The following is a 19,302-nucleotide window of genomic DNA, read 5'->3' as shown; positions in this document are numbered from 1 at the left end:
GGACCCATCAACACAACATCGAGTGGTCCCAAGCTGTGATCTTGCACAGAGAGGAACATTGGTTTGGGAGAAAATTCAAAGAAGCCGCATACATGTTGTCCAACAACGTATTCAGCCAAGGCAGCGTAGAAATACGCAACATATGGAAACTCATCATCAAGCGAAAAATGGCCAACTCCCGCCAAAACGATCATCTCCCACGAAACCAGTGAAGCGGAAAATGGAAAGCTGGGATAAGTGAAAGTACTCGAACGACCTATAAATAGTCATCTCTCGGAGGAATCAGTCCAGTCATCACCCGAAGACGATTGTAGATACTAACAATCGAAACGTCGTGAACTAACGTGACTTGAAATCTCTCCACTTTTTATTTTTATTTTCTTTTTTCATTTCTTTATTTTCATTTATTCAATTGTTCTATTTTAACTTGTATTTTATTTCACTATTATTTCATTTCAGGTTTATTTTGGTTAATATAATTGTTATTTTCAGCTATTCATACTCAATTCTTCTTTTTTAATTGTTTCAGGGATTTCAAATCATTTTATATAGTAGACAATGGAAGTCCGAACTAGTGGAATTCATCATGAAACATTGTCAATCACCTTCAAACAACTTCCTCCCATCAAATGTTTATCGAAAAATGATTCGTTTTTGAGATACAAATTGTTGAAATTTTTCAAAATATGGTTGGTTTTGTCCTAGGTGAGTTTTTTGCAATTTAAGTTATTTGTATCTTGTAAACGAATGAGTTTTCGATAAACATTCCATAGGAAAAACTATCACCTACAGCGTTGTTGAGGAAGTAAACTATTTTTACTTGAAAAAGGTGTATAAATTATGTTTTCTCATGAAGAGTTTACTGTCAAAAAATTTTAGGCAATTTTAAGTAAATAATGACAGCGTAGACAACGCCCCCTTATTATTATATGAACATCAATACGAAAATATGATTTCTCATGTCAAAAAAACCCCGGATACTAAATTTCGTGCAAATAACTATTTTTTGCAAAAGTTATCTTTAAAAAAACTAACAAAAAAAGTTCAACATTCTGTATCTCCAAAACAAAGCATTTCCGGACACACATTTATGAAGACTTTGTCTCTTAAAATTGTCTCTCATTTGAATATTTCAACATACTTATGTTACACCTTGTATTTCGAGCAAGGGTTATATACAATTCAGTTTGAGGAAAAAATTGCTGGAAGGGACATCATAAAAATATGAGGAAATCGCAAAAAGCCCATGAGGTTGCAGTGTTTTCCGTAAAATTGGAAAAAATGGAAATGTCAAACGGCTCCTAAATGGCAGAAAAAATACTATATTGTGTGCTCCTGTTATTTCATTGGTTATTCTACTATTTCCTTCCTTCATTCATATTCTCTGTATATTTTCACCGTATGTTCCACTTATTGAAACCGTTACATGAAAACCGTTACATGAGAAGGGAAAGGGCATAGTTTGGTCAGCAGTAACTATACTACCGCCTCCAGCTCATCTTTTATTCGATCTTATATTTCAATGACCAAATGATTGCAGACTCATGAATCAAATTAACTTCGAGTCGACAAATGTGAAAGACTCGTATATTTTATTGGGTTATTTTCCAAAAATTCTTGGATTTTTTTCGCAGCACTTTCAGAAATCAATCTATACATCTGCGAATGCTCAGACAGACAAAGTATTTGACTGTTCTCCAGTAAAATTAATATATTATTTAAATATGATTTCAAAAAGGTTTCAATTCATTTGAAAATGAAACATGAACAATCTCCCTCAACAACTGATTGTTTATGGCATAACCCAATTACAAATATGTGTATTCTTTCACAAAGTATTTTTTCAAATATTGGGGTCGAAATATCCCGAGTCGAACTGGTGGGGCTGAAACTTCCTGGAAGTCAAATATTCGAGGTCGAAGCGGCGAGGTCGGACCGCTGAGATCTAATTGTCCCACTCCAGATCAGAAATAAGGTGTTTTGTTTCCAAAAATGAAATTATTTCCAGTTTGTTGAATGCGGGAATAAATTTCGGAATGATTCTGCTCATTAGATGGGAGCTTTATATAATTCTCAAGTCTCTCCCTATAGTTAAAAAGCTGTAATTACCACTTATTTCCATTAAACATGAATAAAACATCAACCGACTTCAATAAGTCAAATGCTGAATTACTTGTGACTACCCAATCACATCAATGAAGATAAAGAATGCATGTTTTACATTCCACTCCCAATTCAGTGCGGAAACTGAAATCAAATCTGGGTTGCTATTCAATTATCTGCAATAAATATGGTTTATTGAGTTATAATATTTTCTGTTTGCGGTATCATTAAATACCTGTGCCACTTGGAGCTGACAAGTTCTCATTGTAATGCCGTCATTTCAAAATTTGCTTGGGGCATACCTATGCAGATTTTATTGAGTGCGGACGTAAATAGACTTTCCCCTCTTAACTTTTGAACGGAGTAATATACAAGGTCAGACAAAATTCACGTAAGAAAGTATCATTTTAAGTACTTTTTGGTAAGAGATACAATACTGGAAAAAACTGCGGATATGTATCTGATACTCAATTGCCACGTATTCCCCCAAAAACATCTGGGCTCTTCTAAAGGACTACGTCGCATGTCTATTGATTTGTATAATTGACAAACTCATTTGTGTTTCCAACTGAGATTACGAATCAGCAATATAAGATAGCCCTTCATTATGACAGGCTGGTTCGAAAGTGGTTAGATGACAATTATCTAGATCAAACATGGTCTCTTAGAATTACCTGCTAGATTACCTCAGTCTACGTTACACAACCACAGTCTAAAACAGATCCCATGATTAGATGATCCCTGAAGAAATTACTTTGTAAACATTATATAATGTGAGAAATGAATTATTCGTCCTAAAATCAGTCCACAAGGAAATATCATGGTAAATGCAGTTGCTAAGAGGCCCACTAGCAACTTCAAAATCGATTTCTGCAACATCAAAGGACTCAACTCGAATATAAACTCAGTGCACCTACATCTGCAATCAACTAGTCCTCATATTCTTGCACTCACACACACCAAAGTCATTGCTTCAACAAACCCCGTCAATTTTCTATATCCCACTCCCAATTCAAACGTAACTTTGGAATATATCTTTTGATCAGAATCTATCTCTCCTGTCAACGAGAGGAGATGCTGGAACCCCGAAACTTTGATGTTATGTGGTTCAAAATAATATCACAAAAGATCACCAAATTCATATGCTGCGTTTATCGACCATCTAGCGATACTATTCTCTTCACTTGCAAACACCATTGACTTTCTGTTAATCAATCATCCCAGTGCCGAAATATTCGGTTACTTCAATGTCCACAATATCGAATGGCTCAAATTTTCAAATATCAGCGACAAACAAGGTCGCGAAGCTAAGGTTTTTGCAATAAGCAGCGGACTTACTCAGATTAAAAATCAGCCAACCAGAATTCCTAACCGTGATGGAGAATATGTAAATGAAATGAATAAAAACACTTTTGTCTTCATACCACTGGTAGATTTTATTTATACGACCGGTTTCGGATTTGACCCCACTATCAAGTATAAAACTGCAGTTTTATACTTGATAATGTTTTTATTCTTTTCATTTAAGTGATCATGAATTACCATAAAGTAAACAAGTCATCAATCACACATATGGAGAATATGCTAGTCTTCTGGATCTATACCTAACAACTGATTCAGAAATGTACCAGTCACCGTAAGGTCTCCACTGACCACAAACTCATTTCAGTGTTGAGTAAGTTACCGATGAATGTTGGGGAACAATCTAAGTCGCGTAAAGTTTGCCATTACAGATCGGCTGAATAGGAGGATCTTCAAGACCATTTTCGAAATTTCCATTCAGGCTGATTCAGTTTTTTATTGAAAATTATATATTATAAAAGTAAATCATCTCCCAAGTACCCCACAAAATTTTCCGGCTTATATTTCAATTAAAAACTGAGCAAGAGCAATTGAAAATGTGAGCGGTGGCAACCGGGCCTATAGTTGGAGATTATGAATAGCTGCTATCGTCAATTAAATTCAATTTTATTCAAAGTAATGTATTAATAGGGGAGCCCAAGCGGGGATTTCGGGATTTACTAAAGCGCGGCAGATTAATATTCAGGGGATACCTTGTACTCCGATAAGTACCTCCGCCAAATATGAGCCCCATATATAAGGCCGTCTGTGAGGGATAAAGGATCAGATTAGTAAAAAAAAATTATCATCAGAAATTCTCGAGCGCGTCAGATTAAGGTAGAGTGAGTTAATTACCTGCTAAAAAGTGTATATTCCAGTAATCTGATGAATTGAGAGTGATGTAAAGAAAGGGGAGGGCAGCAAAGTTGTAAAAAAATAACGTCATTTCGACATTCTCGAGCGTAGCTCATTTTTATTTATTTTGAAGGAAATAATTCAAGGATAACGAAAAATATATAATCTGACGATTTCCGCAAGCCGAAGAAACAAAAACTCATCGATGAGTTTAATGAGTTTAATGGGTTCAGCTGTGTAATACCTATATTTTCCTCTTCGAGTTTCTATTCCTCTATTTTCTATTCACTTTTTCTCTATCATTTACTCTCTCACTCCTGAATTCTGTTGCCATCACAGCTGATCACAGAGACTCGTTCGTGATGAAGATGAAGATGTTGATTAATTAATCACTCAATTGATGGATGTAGCCGTTACTTCGTGGTAGGAAATCAAAATGAAGAAAAGAGAAATTAAACTTTCTATGGGACATTCTAAGGACATTTTCAAACTTATACAATATATAAGTACAATATATAAGTACAATATATAACGACATTTTCAAACTTATACAATATATAAGGACATTTTCAAACTTAAACTCAGACAATATATAAGTTTGAAAATGTCTTTATAGGACGAAACTGCAGTAACGTTAGTTACAAATAAAAGTGGTAAAAAAAATAGAAAGTTTCATTTCTCTTTTCTTCATTAATTATTCAATTTATTATGAAAAGTTAATTTTTTTGAGCATTTTAAAAAAATTATTTTCTTATGAATACAAGTATTCTACCTAAAAAACATTTATCTTTCCTTCATTAATTAATCAATTTATTATGAAAAATTAATTTTTTGAGCATTTTTTGAAAATTATTTTCTTATGAATACAAGTATTCTACTTAAAAAACATACACTTATTCATTTGCATGCTATTTCCTGAGCTTTTCAATTAATTAAGTTCAATTAATTAAAAAAAAATTAAAAAATATTGTTTTTGTCAGATTAAGCAAATTCCTCTAGATAATTGTCAGATTATGAGACAGAACGTCTAAAGCATAAAGATGAACCGTATATATATATATATATATATATATATATATATATATATATATATGAAATCTGAAGTTTTCACGGATAGGAATATGCTGAACTGGTTTTTCCGGGTATTTGATCCGTGTATGTGATATTATCTCTAATTTCACCGACGTTTCGACAAAATCTCATTTGTCATTATCATGGTGTGCTGTTACGAGTTCAGAAGTTTGTTGACCTTGCTCAACTCACCCATAAACCCTCTACTACCTACTATTTAAATGTTGTTGAGTTTTACCTGAGTTCTTCTTCTTCTTAGTTGACCTCATCTCCCCGTTAAGGTATCGAATATGAAATCTGAAGTTTTCACGGATAGGAATATGCTGAACTGGTTTTTCCGGGTATTTGATCCGTGTATGTGATATTATCTCTAATTTCCGTGAAAACTTCAGATTTCATATTCGATACCTTAACGGGGAGATGAGGTCAACTAAGAAGAAGAAGAACTCAGGTAAAACTCAATAACATTTAAATAGTAGGTAGTAGAGGGTTTATGGACTACTCTATCTCTGAACACGTAACGAATACCATTTTACCATTATAGTAAGAAGTGAGTTGAGCAAGGTCAACAAACTTCTGAACACGTAACAGCACACCTTGATAATGACAAATGAGATTTTGTCGAAACGTCGGTGAAATTAGAGATAATATCACATACACGGATCAAATACCCGGAAAAACCAGTTCAGCATATTCCTATCCGTGAAAACTTCAGATGTCATATTCGATACCTTAACGGGGAGATGAGGTCAACTAAGAAGAAGAAGAACTCAGGTAAAACTCAACAACATTTAAATAGTAGGTAGTAGAGGGTTTATGGACTACTCTATCTCTGAACACGTAACGAATACCATTTTACCATTATAGTAAGAAGTGAGTTGAGCAAGGTCAACAAACTTCTGAACACGTAACAGCACACCTTGATAATGACAAATGAGATTTTGTCGAAACGTCGGTGAAATTAGAGATAATATCACATACACGGATCAAATACCCGGAAAAACCAGTTCAGCATATTCCTATCCGTGAAAACTGAACTGAACAGTTGAACTGAACAGTAGAACTGAAGAATTGAAGTTGAATATAAAGCTCTAGCTAACTCGTATTTCAGGAGTTTGGTGAATAAATCTATATACTTACTAAAAGAATATAAAAGTAATCTAGAAAAAATCATCTTTTCGAGACTTATGATAGTATGAACGTTTTTTACAAGGAGGCATCAAATTTCATCTTGAGCAGCATATGAGTGGAATAAAACATATTTCAGGAAGTGACTTTCCTGAAACACAATAAAGATAACACAAATATATATAATTTCTTTATATGAGTATGGTAGTATATTTCTATTCCACAGGTGAATCGATAGCCATTTCACCACTTAATTTCAGTGTTTATTCTCTAGCTATTCTGCTCTCAAGTTTCTGTGCTCACCCATCCTTTCACTATTCGTATATGAAAGAAACATTATTTATAACTCAATTCCGCTTGTGATACAGATAAAGATGTTGTAAGCTGTAATTATTGTTTTCTTCCGATATATCATGATGGAAACCAAATACCGCAAAACTGAAATTATATATATTCTCTCAAAATAACCTATTCTAAATTACATGTTTCACTGTCATCGTTCATCTACAGGGTGTTTATTGAACATTGGACTATTCTGAGGATATTTTATCCTTTGATGATTTTTGATGGGGTGCTTTTTTCGAAGATACGGAGCGAAAAAGAATTTTGACAATAACAACTTATTACCAAAAAGTACGTGCAATTTTTCCTAATCTACAAGATCTACCGGAAAAACACGTTCACAGACTGTACAATTAATTCCCTTTGACTCTTTCAGTCCGCTCTCACATAAGTTATCCGCGTTTAGGTCAGTGATACACTAATAGAAAAGATAATATCAGGTAAAACTCACAAAACACTTATGAGTGAATCATACCCAAACTGTTGAGAACACAATATAGTCAAATACAGTAGCATCAATTACTCAGGTAAACTTTCAGATAATATTGAAAATTATTTCTCTAAATACAAAATTTCAACAGCTTTCATAAGTAATAATAATTTAGGTAGAACCCTGTTCAATGCAAAACCCAAACAGGATAGAATGAAAACATCAGGTATATATGTATAGAATAGAGTGTGGCGAATGATCTGCAGCATATACAAGCCAAACCGGTAGAAATTTAGAAATAAGACTGCGTGAACACGTCTGTTTGGACTAAAAATCTGCAATGTACGAACATCTTCAAGAATCAAACCACAAGATAAATGAAGATAACCTCAAAATTCTACATAAATGTAATGAATGGAATCATTGAAAATGACTACCCCAGCTCGGATGCAAGCATCCAATATTCTCCTCATTGACTCCCGAACTCTTTCAAAAACACCAGGAACGTTTTTAATTGCGTTACACCCAGCAAATTGAATGTCAGTAGCCGTTTGCAGTAATCGGATTGTTGTTGATAGGTATCAACGAAATTGTTAGATTTTTTATTACTCACGGTAATAATTCTAAAATTGGTAACATTGTTTTTGTCGAAATTCTTTTTCACCCGTATCTTCGAAACAAAGCGACTCATCAAAAATCATCAGAGGAACAAATATTCTTAGAATAGTCCAAGAAATAGTCCCTTCAATTTTTACAGCATGTTCAATAAACACCCTGTATATGTACAGTCGAACATGTTGTCAAATTAACATGTCGCTCTTGTTGTGAAACTCAATAAGCTCAAAAAAGTGACTTATTAGGTCTATTAGTCTTAAAAGCTCTTTCCGAGAGTGCTTCTGCAAATCAATTATTACTACAGCTCGTGAAAAACAACGTGGAATGTGTAAGATGTAAAAATCTTACTTCAATTTATGCTTCAGATCCTGATAAACACGAGTTGCAGTTCAACATTATAAAAAGTATTAAAGGAGTGCCAAGAGCTCATGCTCAAGAATGATCTTTGACCGAACAATGTACTTACTTATTGAAGAATTTGGATTTTCTCGTAACTAATGTCAATAACTTTTGTGAAGATTATATCCATGAGATCCCTCAACGTAAGACAACTACCCTAAAAATTGTCCACTCAAACATAAGCAGTCTTTGAAACAAACAGAAAAAACTTTAATTTCTCTTTCTTAATTTTTCTGATTTAATTTGCCTAACTGAAACGTGGTGTGAAACATTTGAAATTTTGCAAGTTTATTTTGATTCTTATACGCTTGCTGACTATTTCTGTAGAGAGAGCATTATGGGGGTTGGAGTAGCTATATTCGTGAAGGACACTTATGATTTTTCAGTAATGCCTTGTAAAAAAAAATAGGAAATATTCGAGTTCTCTCTCATTGAAATAAGTGCCCACAATATAAAATTTGATTTGGGTTGCTTTTATAGAGCTCCATTCAGTGATCCAAAGGTATTTTTCGAAAACATGGAACACTTTTTTGACTCATCAATGAAGCATCTGATTGCATTTATGTGTGGCGATTTCAACTTCAATTTCGATGACAATATGAATGACAACAATGTCAAAACTCTTTGTAACCTTTTTTAATGTTACGGGCTATACAAGAGCAAAATCGAATTCACTAGAATTAGTAAAAATAGCAATACTGTTATTGATAATATCTTCACGAATATCCATACAGACATCAGTAGTGAGATAATTCATGTTTATTTTTCAGATCACTTTTTTCAAAGTGTTTCTACACAAATAGAAACTTCTGATAGACAAGATACTGAATACTCTTATCACAGGGTTTTCAGTCCCAGCAATAAAGATTAGGTTGAAGTACCTAATCTTTTATCTTATGAGAGCTGATCTAAACTGCGATGAGACATTTTCTATATTTTTTTGGAACTGTTAAATATTGCTTTTTCTTTAAAACTCAAACCTTTGATTATTTTTTGTAAACTCTGTAAAAGACCTTGTGAAACATGGCCGTCCAATTCGAAAGTCTCACAATGATAGCAAAAAAAATTATCTTTTTTTTAAGTCCTATTGATGAAACAGAGCTGCGTTATATACTGAAATCAATTGACAAAACACTCCTGAGGTCACTATGAAGTTCCATGCTCCCTCTTATATGAAGTTGCAGACTACATCTCAACACCTCTGACACATCTGATCAACTCATGTTTCGTTGAGGGTATTTTTCCTTCGTTGCTAAAAGATGCTGCTCTGGTCCCAATCAATAAAAAGGTAACAAAAAAAGCCGCCAATAATTATAGAGGCGTAGTCCTACTTTCACCTTTCTCTAAAGCTTACGATGAAGCATACTACGGACGTCTTACTGACTTCATGCACAGGTATGGAGTTCTCAATGAATATCAATTCGGTTTTCAACAAGGATTAGCTATTGAGGATGCAGTTCTCTCCTTGTATAATTATATTATTGACATTGGTAATAAAACCTTGAACATATGCTTACTAGGGCCTTCGGCACGGTTGATCATGATTTACTTCTCAGTAAGCTATACGACAATGGTGTGCGCACATATAGACGGAGAGGTAGAGCTAAAAAGCTCTCTGAATTTATTAAGCTTGTTTTTTTCTCAGGTGACTATAGTCATAATTTACAATTATTTTCCATGTTTGTAAAATCGTAGAAGATTTAAACATTTTAATCGTTATTATGCTAGGAAACATGGAAAATTTGTCAAGTTCGACGCCAATTTGGATAGCAATATTGGGAAATTCTGTTTGCAATGCTCTTCTAGGACTGCACGTATTGATTGGGTGCGATTTTAACCCGGCTTTTTACAAGAAAGGTACTGAAAAAATCTGCAGTTAATGATGCAAAGCGAAGATTTTTAAAAAACATTCGCTAACCTTGGACTTGCAGATTGAAGCAACCAAAATAATATATTTAATGAGGTTCAAGAATTTGTTTGCCATTTATACGGTTTGAAAAAAATTAAATCAATTGAAGAAACAAGATTCACAAGACACACAAAAAATAAACAACTATGGAAAAGAAGAAGACAAAGACCAAAACGGGATATACAGTATACAATGCTCGGACTGCAACAAATTCTATATCGACCAAACCAAGAAAAAACTGATCCAAAGGTACAATGAACACAAAAAGGCATACATAAATCCAATAGTATATAAATCAAACCTCGCAACACACGCCAAAACAAACATAATTCCCCCCCCCACCAGAGAACATAAAACTCATAAAACAAGTCAACAAGGGAAACCGCATGGACATTTGGGAAAACTTGAACATCCATAAATTTAACGACATAAATCACTTATCGAGGAACAAGTACAAATCAAAACACATTCAATATATTGAACAAAACCATACATATTCCTAGAGAAGATCTAACACAAAGAATAGTACCTGATGCAGTAAAAATACAGGCAAATTCACCTAAAGTACCTGAAATACGTGAGATGAGACATTCTGACCGTATAAAGAGGCAGACGACAGGATGACAAGTTCAGTTTGAGGAGTGCCTAGAAGATGACAGTACGACCAGCTGTCGAAAGCGCTCGCAGATGATTATTAGAAGATATAAAGCTTCAAATCCTTCCTGTGAAATTTAATATTAAATACATATATATATATATATATATATATATATATATATATATATATATATATATATATATATATATATATATATATATATAAATAAATAAATATATATATATATATATATATATATATATATATATATATATATATATATATATATATATTGTTTGTTCTTCTATACGGTTAGATGAATGTGTTATTCTTGTTGATGGTTCGTTAATTAGGGCTCACCTTTCACCGTGAGTGAAAAGTAGTAAAATTGAGTGTTCAGGTTGACCTTCTACTTTGAAATTGAATGAAAACTCATTTCATTTGTTTCTCATATTGCTCATTGTTGTGATATCAAGAATGTTAACAGATTGGATACAGACTTGAAAGACCTATCTAATAAGGTGTTACTTGTCACATGTCCCAATATCCAATGACGTATTCAGGGTGACCCGTTCTAATTGAAAAACACTGTATAAAATATTCATATGATTATAAAGCAATCATTCAGGATTACTTACAAGCTCTTTCTGTGTTATATTAGGATTCATTACGTTTCTAACACTAACGTTCATTTGATGAATTTAAAAAATCACTCACGTCCAAGACAAGTATGCTTCCGGAACTGCAGGAAACCATCAATACAACGACATGCACCATCCAAACAGCTACTATTGGCCACCTTCAGAGAGCATTGTTCCGGTACTAAACAGTCATATCCAAGGAGAGTAGCTGAAAAAAGAAACTTTGATTAATAGGTTTAATTGATAAATAGTATATGAAAGGCCGAGGTAGTATTATGTATGTATTATTTTCAAAATCATACAAAAATTTTTGGGACTTGGCTTCTTCATCAACATATTATCAATGACATAAAATAATATATCTGTATGTAAGAAAAACTCGAAGGGCTCGCAGTGCAAAATAGTTGAACAATTACTTGTAGGAAACCGGTGTTTTCTACGCGAAATATGTGAGAAAAATATTGTTAATTTTTTCCATTTCAAAATAGTTTGGAACAATAATGAAAAACTTGTCTTTTTTGTTTCATAAGACTTAGGTTCCGGGTTTGGAGATAAAATAGAAAATTCCGTTAATCAACTGTCCTTTTGGTCAATTCTATCAGAAAATGGGACTCATTTCAATAATATCCCTTTTTGTAATTGTCTTCCGGAGTGAATTGCCGTTCTAAATGAATTTCGACAGCGCAACCGGAATGATTTTAACACGGCCTCCAGCAATTCAGATACCGATCAAGTGTGGGGCCCTCCTTCATACGCTACGACCGAAATTTTCAGAAGGCTTTGATAATAATAATAATTCATTTATTTCGCTTGTTAAAAAGCACATAACAGTGGATAATTCTATCAATACAATAACAAGGAAAACGTCAAAAGATTCTATGCTTTTCATATACATATATTCACACACAAGTATTCATCTAAATATTTTAAAAGAATTGAGATAAAAAGATGAAAAATATATGTAGACACATAAAAGAAGCGAAATACTACAACAGTAAAATTGAGGGTCATGGTTATAATTTAAAAGTTAGAAATAATGGTAATGTCGAATAGTGACAAGAACGTTAAAGAAGAGAAAAAAAAACACCTATAACCTAAAATTCTTCAAGGGTGTATCATTTTTTTTTCTATGAGAGCAGCTTTCAGTCTTGATTTGAAAATTTTGACATTTGGCGCATTCTTTACCGAATCATCAAGCTTATTGTAAAATTTTGGTCCAAGAAAAAGGTGGCTTTTTTTGGTATATGGTGGTTCGGTACATATGGGGTTTTAATAAGTTTTTAGAGCGGGTCAGGTATTTATGCTGATCAGATATAAAATTATGACCATTCTTGTAAATGTATATGCCTGATTCATAAATATAAATACCCGCAACAGTGAGTATTTTGAGTTCTTTGAAAATGTTTCTACACGATTGCCTCCATCCTATACGAGCAATAGTTCCGATGGCATATTTCTGTAATGTAAATACCCTCACTGCAGACGATTCAGTGCCTCAGTTCAGTATTCCATAACATATATGACAGTGTATTTGATTCATAGTACAGATTCAACAAAACTTGGTTTACTGCAATGGTTTGACATAAATCTTAGCGCATAGCAATTTCAGCGGAGTTTGTCGCAAAGAGTTTCACTGTCAGGGATCCAGGTGAGCTTGTAGTCAAGTGTAAGGCCAAGCATCTTTAATGTTGAGCCAGATTCAACATACAACTCCTCGTTTGTTTGAAGGTGATTGACAATGTTTCGTGATGAATTTCACTAGTTCGGACTTCCATTGTCTATTATATAAAATGATTTGAAATCCCTGAAACAAGTAAAAAAGAATAATTAAAAAAGAATAGTTGAAAATAACAATTATATTAAGCAACAATAAACCTGAAATGAAATGATAGTAAAATAACCTACAAGTAAAAATATAATAATTGAATAAATAAAAATTAAAGGAATGCAAAAAGAAAATAATAAAAAAATAAAAAAGTGTAGAGATTCCAAGTCACGTTAGTTCACGACGTTTCGATTGTTGGTATCTACAATCGTACAACCAGTCATCACCCGAAGACGATTGTAGATACCAACAATCGAAACGTCGTGAACTAACGTGACTTGGAATCTCTACCTTTTTTATTTTTTTATTATTTTCTTTTTGCATTTCTTTAATTTTTATTTATTCAATTATTATATTTTTACTTGTAGGTTATTTTACTATCATTTCATTTCAGGTTTATTGTTGCTTAATATAATTGTTATTTTCAACTATTCTTTTTTAATTATTCTTTTTTACTTGTTTCAGGGATTTCAAATCATTTTATATAATAGACAATGGAAGTCCGAACTAGTGAAATACAACTCCTCGTTCTCATAAATGCTAAAATTGTCATGAGCAGAATTAAGCGAGAATTTCATTAATGATGTTTTCGTGATGTTCATTGATAGTTGATTTTTTTGCCCATGTTACTACCTATTCATAGACATTCTCTATTTTCTCTGCAAGTGCTATTGCATTGCTCTCCTTGATGAGGAAGTTGGTATCGTCTGCATAAGCAACCACATGTATTTCAGTGAGACTATTCATGAACTGCAACAAGTCATTCGCATATATCAGAAACAGCCTTGAGCCTTGTGGAACACCCTGTTCAATGGTTGCTGACTGGCTTACAGTTTTTTGAATCACTACTTTTTGGGTCTTGTCATGTAAATAAGACTTCATTAATTTCAATGCGGTTCAACTCACGCCATATCGTTCAATTTTTCCCAACACCAAATAACGATTTGGTGTTGGGAAAAAACTAAAGTAATATTCATTACTACACCAATGGTTCCAAACAGTACATCATAAGTTCATATTTTATTTATTTTATTATTTATTTTCCACTCTTTAGTTTGACTTGCTATTTCAAGACCATTTGTTTTAATGTAAAATATATATGCATGCGCAGTCAGTGTGGCTGTGTCTAACTTGCTCTTACACAGAGACTGTGTGGGGAAATTATTCAATCCCGGTCACCCTGATCAGGGTAATGAAATAAACTCATGAAATTATTTTATTGTCACCAAGTTTCAAATCAATCTATTAATTTAAAGTTAGCCAAAATCGAGTCCAAAGAGTCAGTTACAAATGAACAAGCATACAAGTGACGCTAATAAGAGCGTTTTAAAAGCAGCCTAGAACGGCACTAAATGCGAATTTTTTTTCACTCATTTCTGGCATAAACACTCTCATTCCTTCAAAATTTTCGGAAAATTTTGATTCTATAGAATGCGTTCAGAGTACATTGCCCTCAAAAACACTATCTGCTTACGAGATAAACTCCCAGCATATTAACACCAAAAAAACATTGACAATTAACAACATAAGCAAAAATATCAAACATTCACAGCTATCAGAGCTATCTTGATATTTGACATTGACAACCAAAAAGACCCAATGCTTGTCTAACAGTTGATTCATCTAAGTATTCAGTGCAAATATAAATTTCATGTATTTTATTATATTCACATTGTTTTGATTCATGACTCTAACTCTACACAAGAAGATATCAATAAAAAAAATTCAAGGATGCTTTAGTAAGTCAATGTTATTTTCGTTACAAAAAATATTATTAGTTTACCAATTCAAACAATTTAGTATCTGCATTAACAACAAATTTATCGATGATGCGCACTTAATTTGGATCAACATGTACGAGTATAGTATGTAGAGTTATTCGTGACAGAAAAATATGAGCCACAATTTTATGATCTACCAAAAACCCAGATATCAAACAGTTATGAGTTTCTCGTTATCACTACTCTCTCAAACAATTATTTTTCTGTTCATGATTACTTCTAATTATATAAGCAATTGGGATGCGTTGTGGGAAAATGTCTTCAGTGTCATCCCAATGTTAATTTATTTTGTAGATTCTCACGTTCTAACTTTCATGAATGACAAGAAATTCCATAATTATTTCCTCCTCGTTATTCTTTATTTAGCTTTGTAGACTAATTAGATAGGCAAATAATGAAATAACAATGCCCGAAGGCGAATAACGATGTTTTCAATTACTAAAGAGTGCTGTTATACTCATAAATGCACTTGAAAATGAGGAATAGAATATTTCTCATTCAGACTGAAAATCTCACTCATATTCATGTGGAAGTAACGAGGGTGAACTTGATGACCAACTACATACATTTTACGTTCACTTCTCAGTATAATTGAGTTTACAAGTGGATAAAAGTGGCAAAGCTGAAAATTTCATGGGGTGTTAAATCTGAATAACATAAAAACCAATTATTTCCGAATTCACCTACGATATTATGGTAAGGAGTGTATCTTTCCTTTCTTGTGTGCTGAAAATTTCACAAACCAATTATCTAACCCGAGTAGTTCATAAAAAAATTGTTGTGCTTCGAGCAGGATTGCTAAGTTCACCTTAGTTTCTTGGAGGTCAAAATATCATTTTGTACGAACTGTTCTTGTCGCAAAAAATCTATTCAAGAACATAAATCAGTTGCACCATATGCACCAAGGTGCTCTTCCACTAATGCGTGTATTTATCTTTTTCCAAAATTAGAGCTGAGAAATTGGAGATGTTTCTCATGGACTTGTCCAAACTGTTCAGGTATAGGCAATACACTGAACTTAAGAGGTTGCGGAATTGAAATACACACTAGCCGACAAACCGCTCATCATCTGAGCATCCAGAGCAAGACAGAAATATAGTTTTATCTATTCTCTAACTCTCTACCTCTACTATCAGACAAATGGAAATTTCAACTATATCGAACCTGTAACATTGAGAAGACTTGATTTGGGGAGACCCTCGTGCGATGATTGTTTAGTTCATGAACTGATTTACCATGCCAAGAATCTGAGAAAAACGATTCTTTTTTCCGGAACAAATGTATCCGTCGACCGCCCTCCCAGCCAAAACGTTCACTATGAAGTTCTCAAAAATGAGCTCTTTAGAAGTATAGCCGAAGGAAATAGCAACCTTGAATGAATTACATGAAGCGTGTACCAAAAAGCGTGTCAACAAACTAAGTCGGCCCAACAGTATCTCATCCTCAGTAAATATTTGTTCTTGAAACGTTAGAGGGTTGAACACAAAAAACTCGAAACTATTTATATTATAGTGCTACGAGTTCTGGTTATTCCATTGTCTTAGTGAAAATATGACTGTTAAATGACATAAAGAGGTCTGAGATTTTCTCAAGTGAAATACTATATACATATACACTTAAGTGCTTTGAATTTGACTTATTTAAATTATTTCATTTGGAACGGAGGTGAAATATCTTGCATTGTCCTTGATGAAAAACTCACCTACAACGCTCACTTGGAAAACGTTTTACACAAAGCCAGACTGTACCTATGGATATGTCGAAGGATTTGTGATAAAACTTGGGGTTCAGGCCCCAAACAAATCCATTGGATGATCAATTATAGTGCAATTGCCTGGTGGCCGAAGGCTTTACAGAAAACGGCCCAGGCGAAGCCCTCTGACTTACAGAGAGAGGCTTGTCTGGATATCAGTAGTGCCATCAGTACCATACCGTCAGCGGTCATGGAGATCCTTCTAGATCTACCTCCTCTCCACATTTTTCTGGAGAAAGAGGCTAGATGGACTGCATATAGACTTGTGCACATTGCCAATTGCACAAATCAATTTAATACATAGTGATACAGACTGACACTGGAAGTCACATCATTACGAAAATGACCTCTGACTTTATGCCTCCAACTGACAACTACGAACTGCCTTATGAAGTACTGTTCCCGATTGGAAAGGACTGAATTCTCCAGGAGAAGGAAATATTGAGAGCTGATATTTGTTGGTTCACAGATGGATCAAAAACACCTTCCGGTTTTGGGCAAGTGCTTCCAGTCGCAGACTCAGGACAGAGATATCAACCTGCTTAGGAACCTATGCGACTATATTTCAAACGAAAATTTACGCTATTGAATTATGTGGGGAGAGATTGGAAGAATTCAACCTCATACAGAGCCAAGAGCTCAGTAGGTGCCAAAAATGACTCTCCTAGATAGAAAGACTTAACAGATTGTCTCTGGTCTGGATTCCTGACCATATTGGTCTAGAAGGCAATGAGGCTGCTGACTCATTTGCGAAGGAAGGTGCTGCAAGCAGCTTCATCGGACCAGAACCTGTCATTGGCATCGCATTAGGCTTTGCCAAACAAAGATTGAACACCTAGATAGCAAGAAGATTTATGGAGTTCTGGAAGAATCTTCCAGGATTGGCTCACTCCATGGCGTTTATTCACCCTTCGAAGCTTGATACCAAATAGTTGGACTACAGTAAAGATAAACTAAGAGGTCACTCTTATTTGAATCATCGTATGCAGAGACTGGGACTGTCGAAAGACAGTGTGTAACGCCTCTGTTTGGAAAATGATGAAATTGCAGAACACATACTTTGTGCCTGCCCCGTTGGGGACCGAATCAGGTTTTTAGAGTTCGGCAGAGCCGTACTCGTACCATTTGACCTGAAAAACCCCTCAGCTTACAAACTATTCGGCTTCGCCAAGAAGCTGTTTTTTTTTTGCCGAGTGTGAATAAGCGTGAGCTACAATAAACCCTTTCGGGTGGCGGGTCGAATAGACTCACTCTCTTTGAACCTAACCTAACTTAACCTATTTGGAAAAATTCCATTTATTGACTTTGTTGGTTGCAGTTGTTCATTCAACTATTACAAAATGTTCATTTATGTTGTATATAGCCCCACTAAGTCACGAGAGAGAATCTCGAACTATTTTTAGAACAATTTGAACAGATTTTGGCCAGTCAACAAAATGTTATTATCGCAGGAGATTTCGATATTTTTACTTCTACTTGTGTTGGTTCTCAGACCCTGAGTCAGTTTATAAAAACTTTCTTAGATATCATAAATACCCTTAAATTCAGTATATTACTGACATGAAAGGCTTCTTGATCTGGCAATCAGTGATTTAGATCTCAACGTCCATAGAAAGTGATTGCCACTGATAGATACATATTCTTATCATCCGGCTGATCATCGACTTGAATGTGAAAGGAAATATATCTCATTTGAGCTTTTCCTCTCACTGTCAAAATAAACTCTACAATTTCAGAAAGGCAAAACTTCCAGTTATTATATCAGCATCCCCTCACTATTAACTAGCTTTTTTTGTTATCTTGTCTACAGTGTCCATATTGAAAATTTGGAGAAAGTGTAGAGACGGTTTTAGGAGGGAACTAGTAATCACTCGGCTATATTACAAAGTATCGGGCTACCCTTTCAAGAGATGCGTAGATCAATGTCAATTATGATTTTGTTCAGCAAAATAATGGAATAGCATGGTAATGTTCTGAAGCTGGCACTATGTAAGTTGAAACGTCGTGAAGTAATTCGGCTTGAAGTCTTTTAATTTTTATTTCATTTTATTTGTTCATTTTTCAATTTTTTGCCTAATTTTGATTTTGTTGTAATTTAATTTCAGCTACTCATTTTAGTTTTCAATTTTATTTGTTCTTTCAGGGATTTCAAATCATATTATAACATATGAACTGATGAACTTTAAAAAAAAGCTCAAAATTTCAACCGCAGTAACTCAATAACTGATCAAATAACGAATTGCGATACTAGTTGTCATTATTTTTACTTAAGATTACATTTAAGATAATATGTTAAAATCGGAAGAGGGAGCTAGTGGCGGTTGACAGCCAACAAGGCATAGAGTCGTGGTTACCCTGAGTTGAGAAAAAGTTGTCTACTTTGTTATCGGATAATTCAACATCTATTTCTATAACTAACTGTGCCTCAGCTGCAAATTTGAATTGCAGGCTCAGGCATGAATCCAAATTTCATAAACTGAGAATTCTTTTTTTAATTTTTGAGACGCCAAA

General features: G+C 34.0%; 1 protein-coding gene across 1 annotated transcript in view; it reads right to left on the bottom strand.

Moving 5' to 3' along the window:
* Nucleotides 1-19,302, bottom strand: part of ImpE1 (Ecdysone-inducible gene E1) — a 126,682-nt gene that overhangs the window by 29,672 nt on the left and 77,708 nt on the right. Inside the window, exon 3 of the mRNA XM_074172348.1 lies at nucleotides 11,509-11,640. Coding sequence (XP_074028449.1) covers nucleotides 11,509-11,640 — 132 coding nt within the window. The remainder of the gene's footprint in view (nucleotides 1-11,508; nucleotides 11,641-19,302) is intronic.

The sequence above is a fragment of the Leptinotarsa decemlineata genome, unplaced genomic scaffold, assembly GCF_025532065.1.
Source record: "Leptinotarsa decemlineata unplaced genomic scaffold, Ldec_3_MD MMD2_tig00000090_RagTag_RagTag, whole genome shotgun sequence".
NCBI lineage: Eukaryota > Metazoa > Arthropoda > Insecta > Coleoptera > Chrysomelidae > Leptinotarsa > Leptinotarsa decemlineata.
Note: the sequence above shows the minus strand (reverse complement) of the source record. Positions and strands in the feature narration are given on the sequence as shown.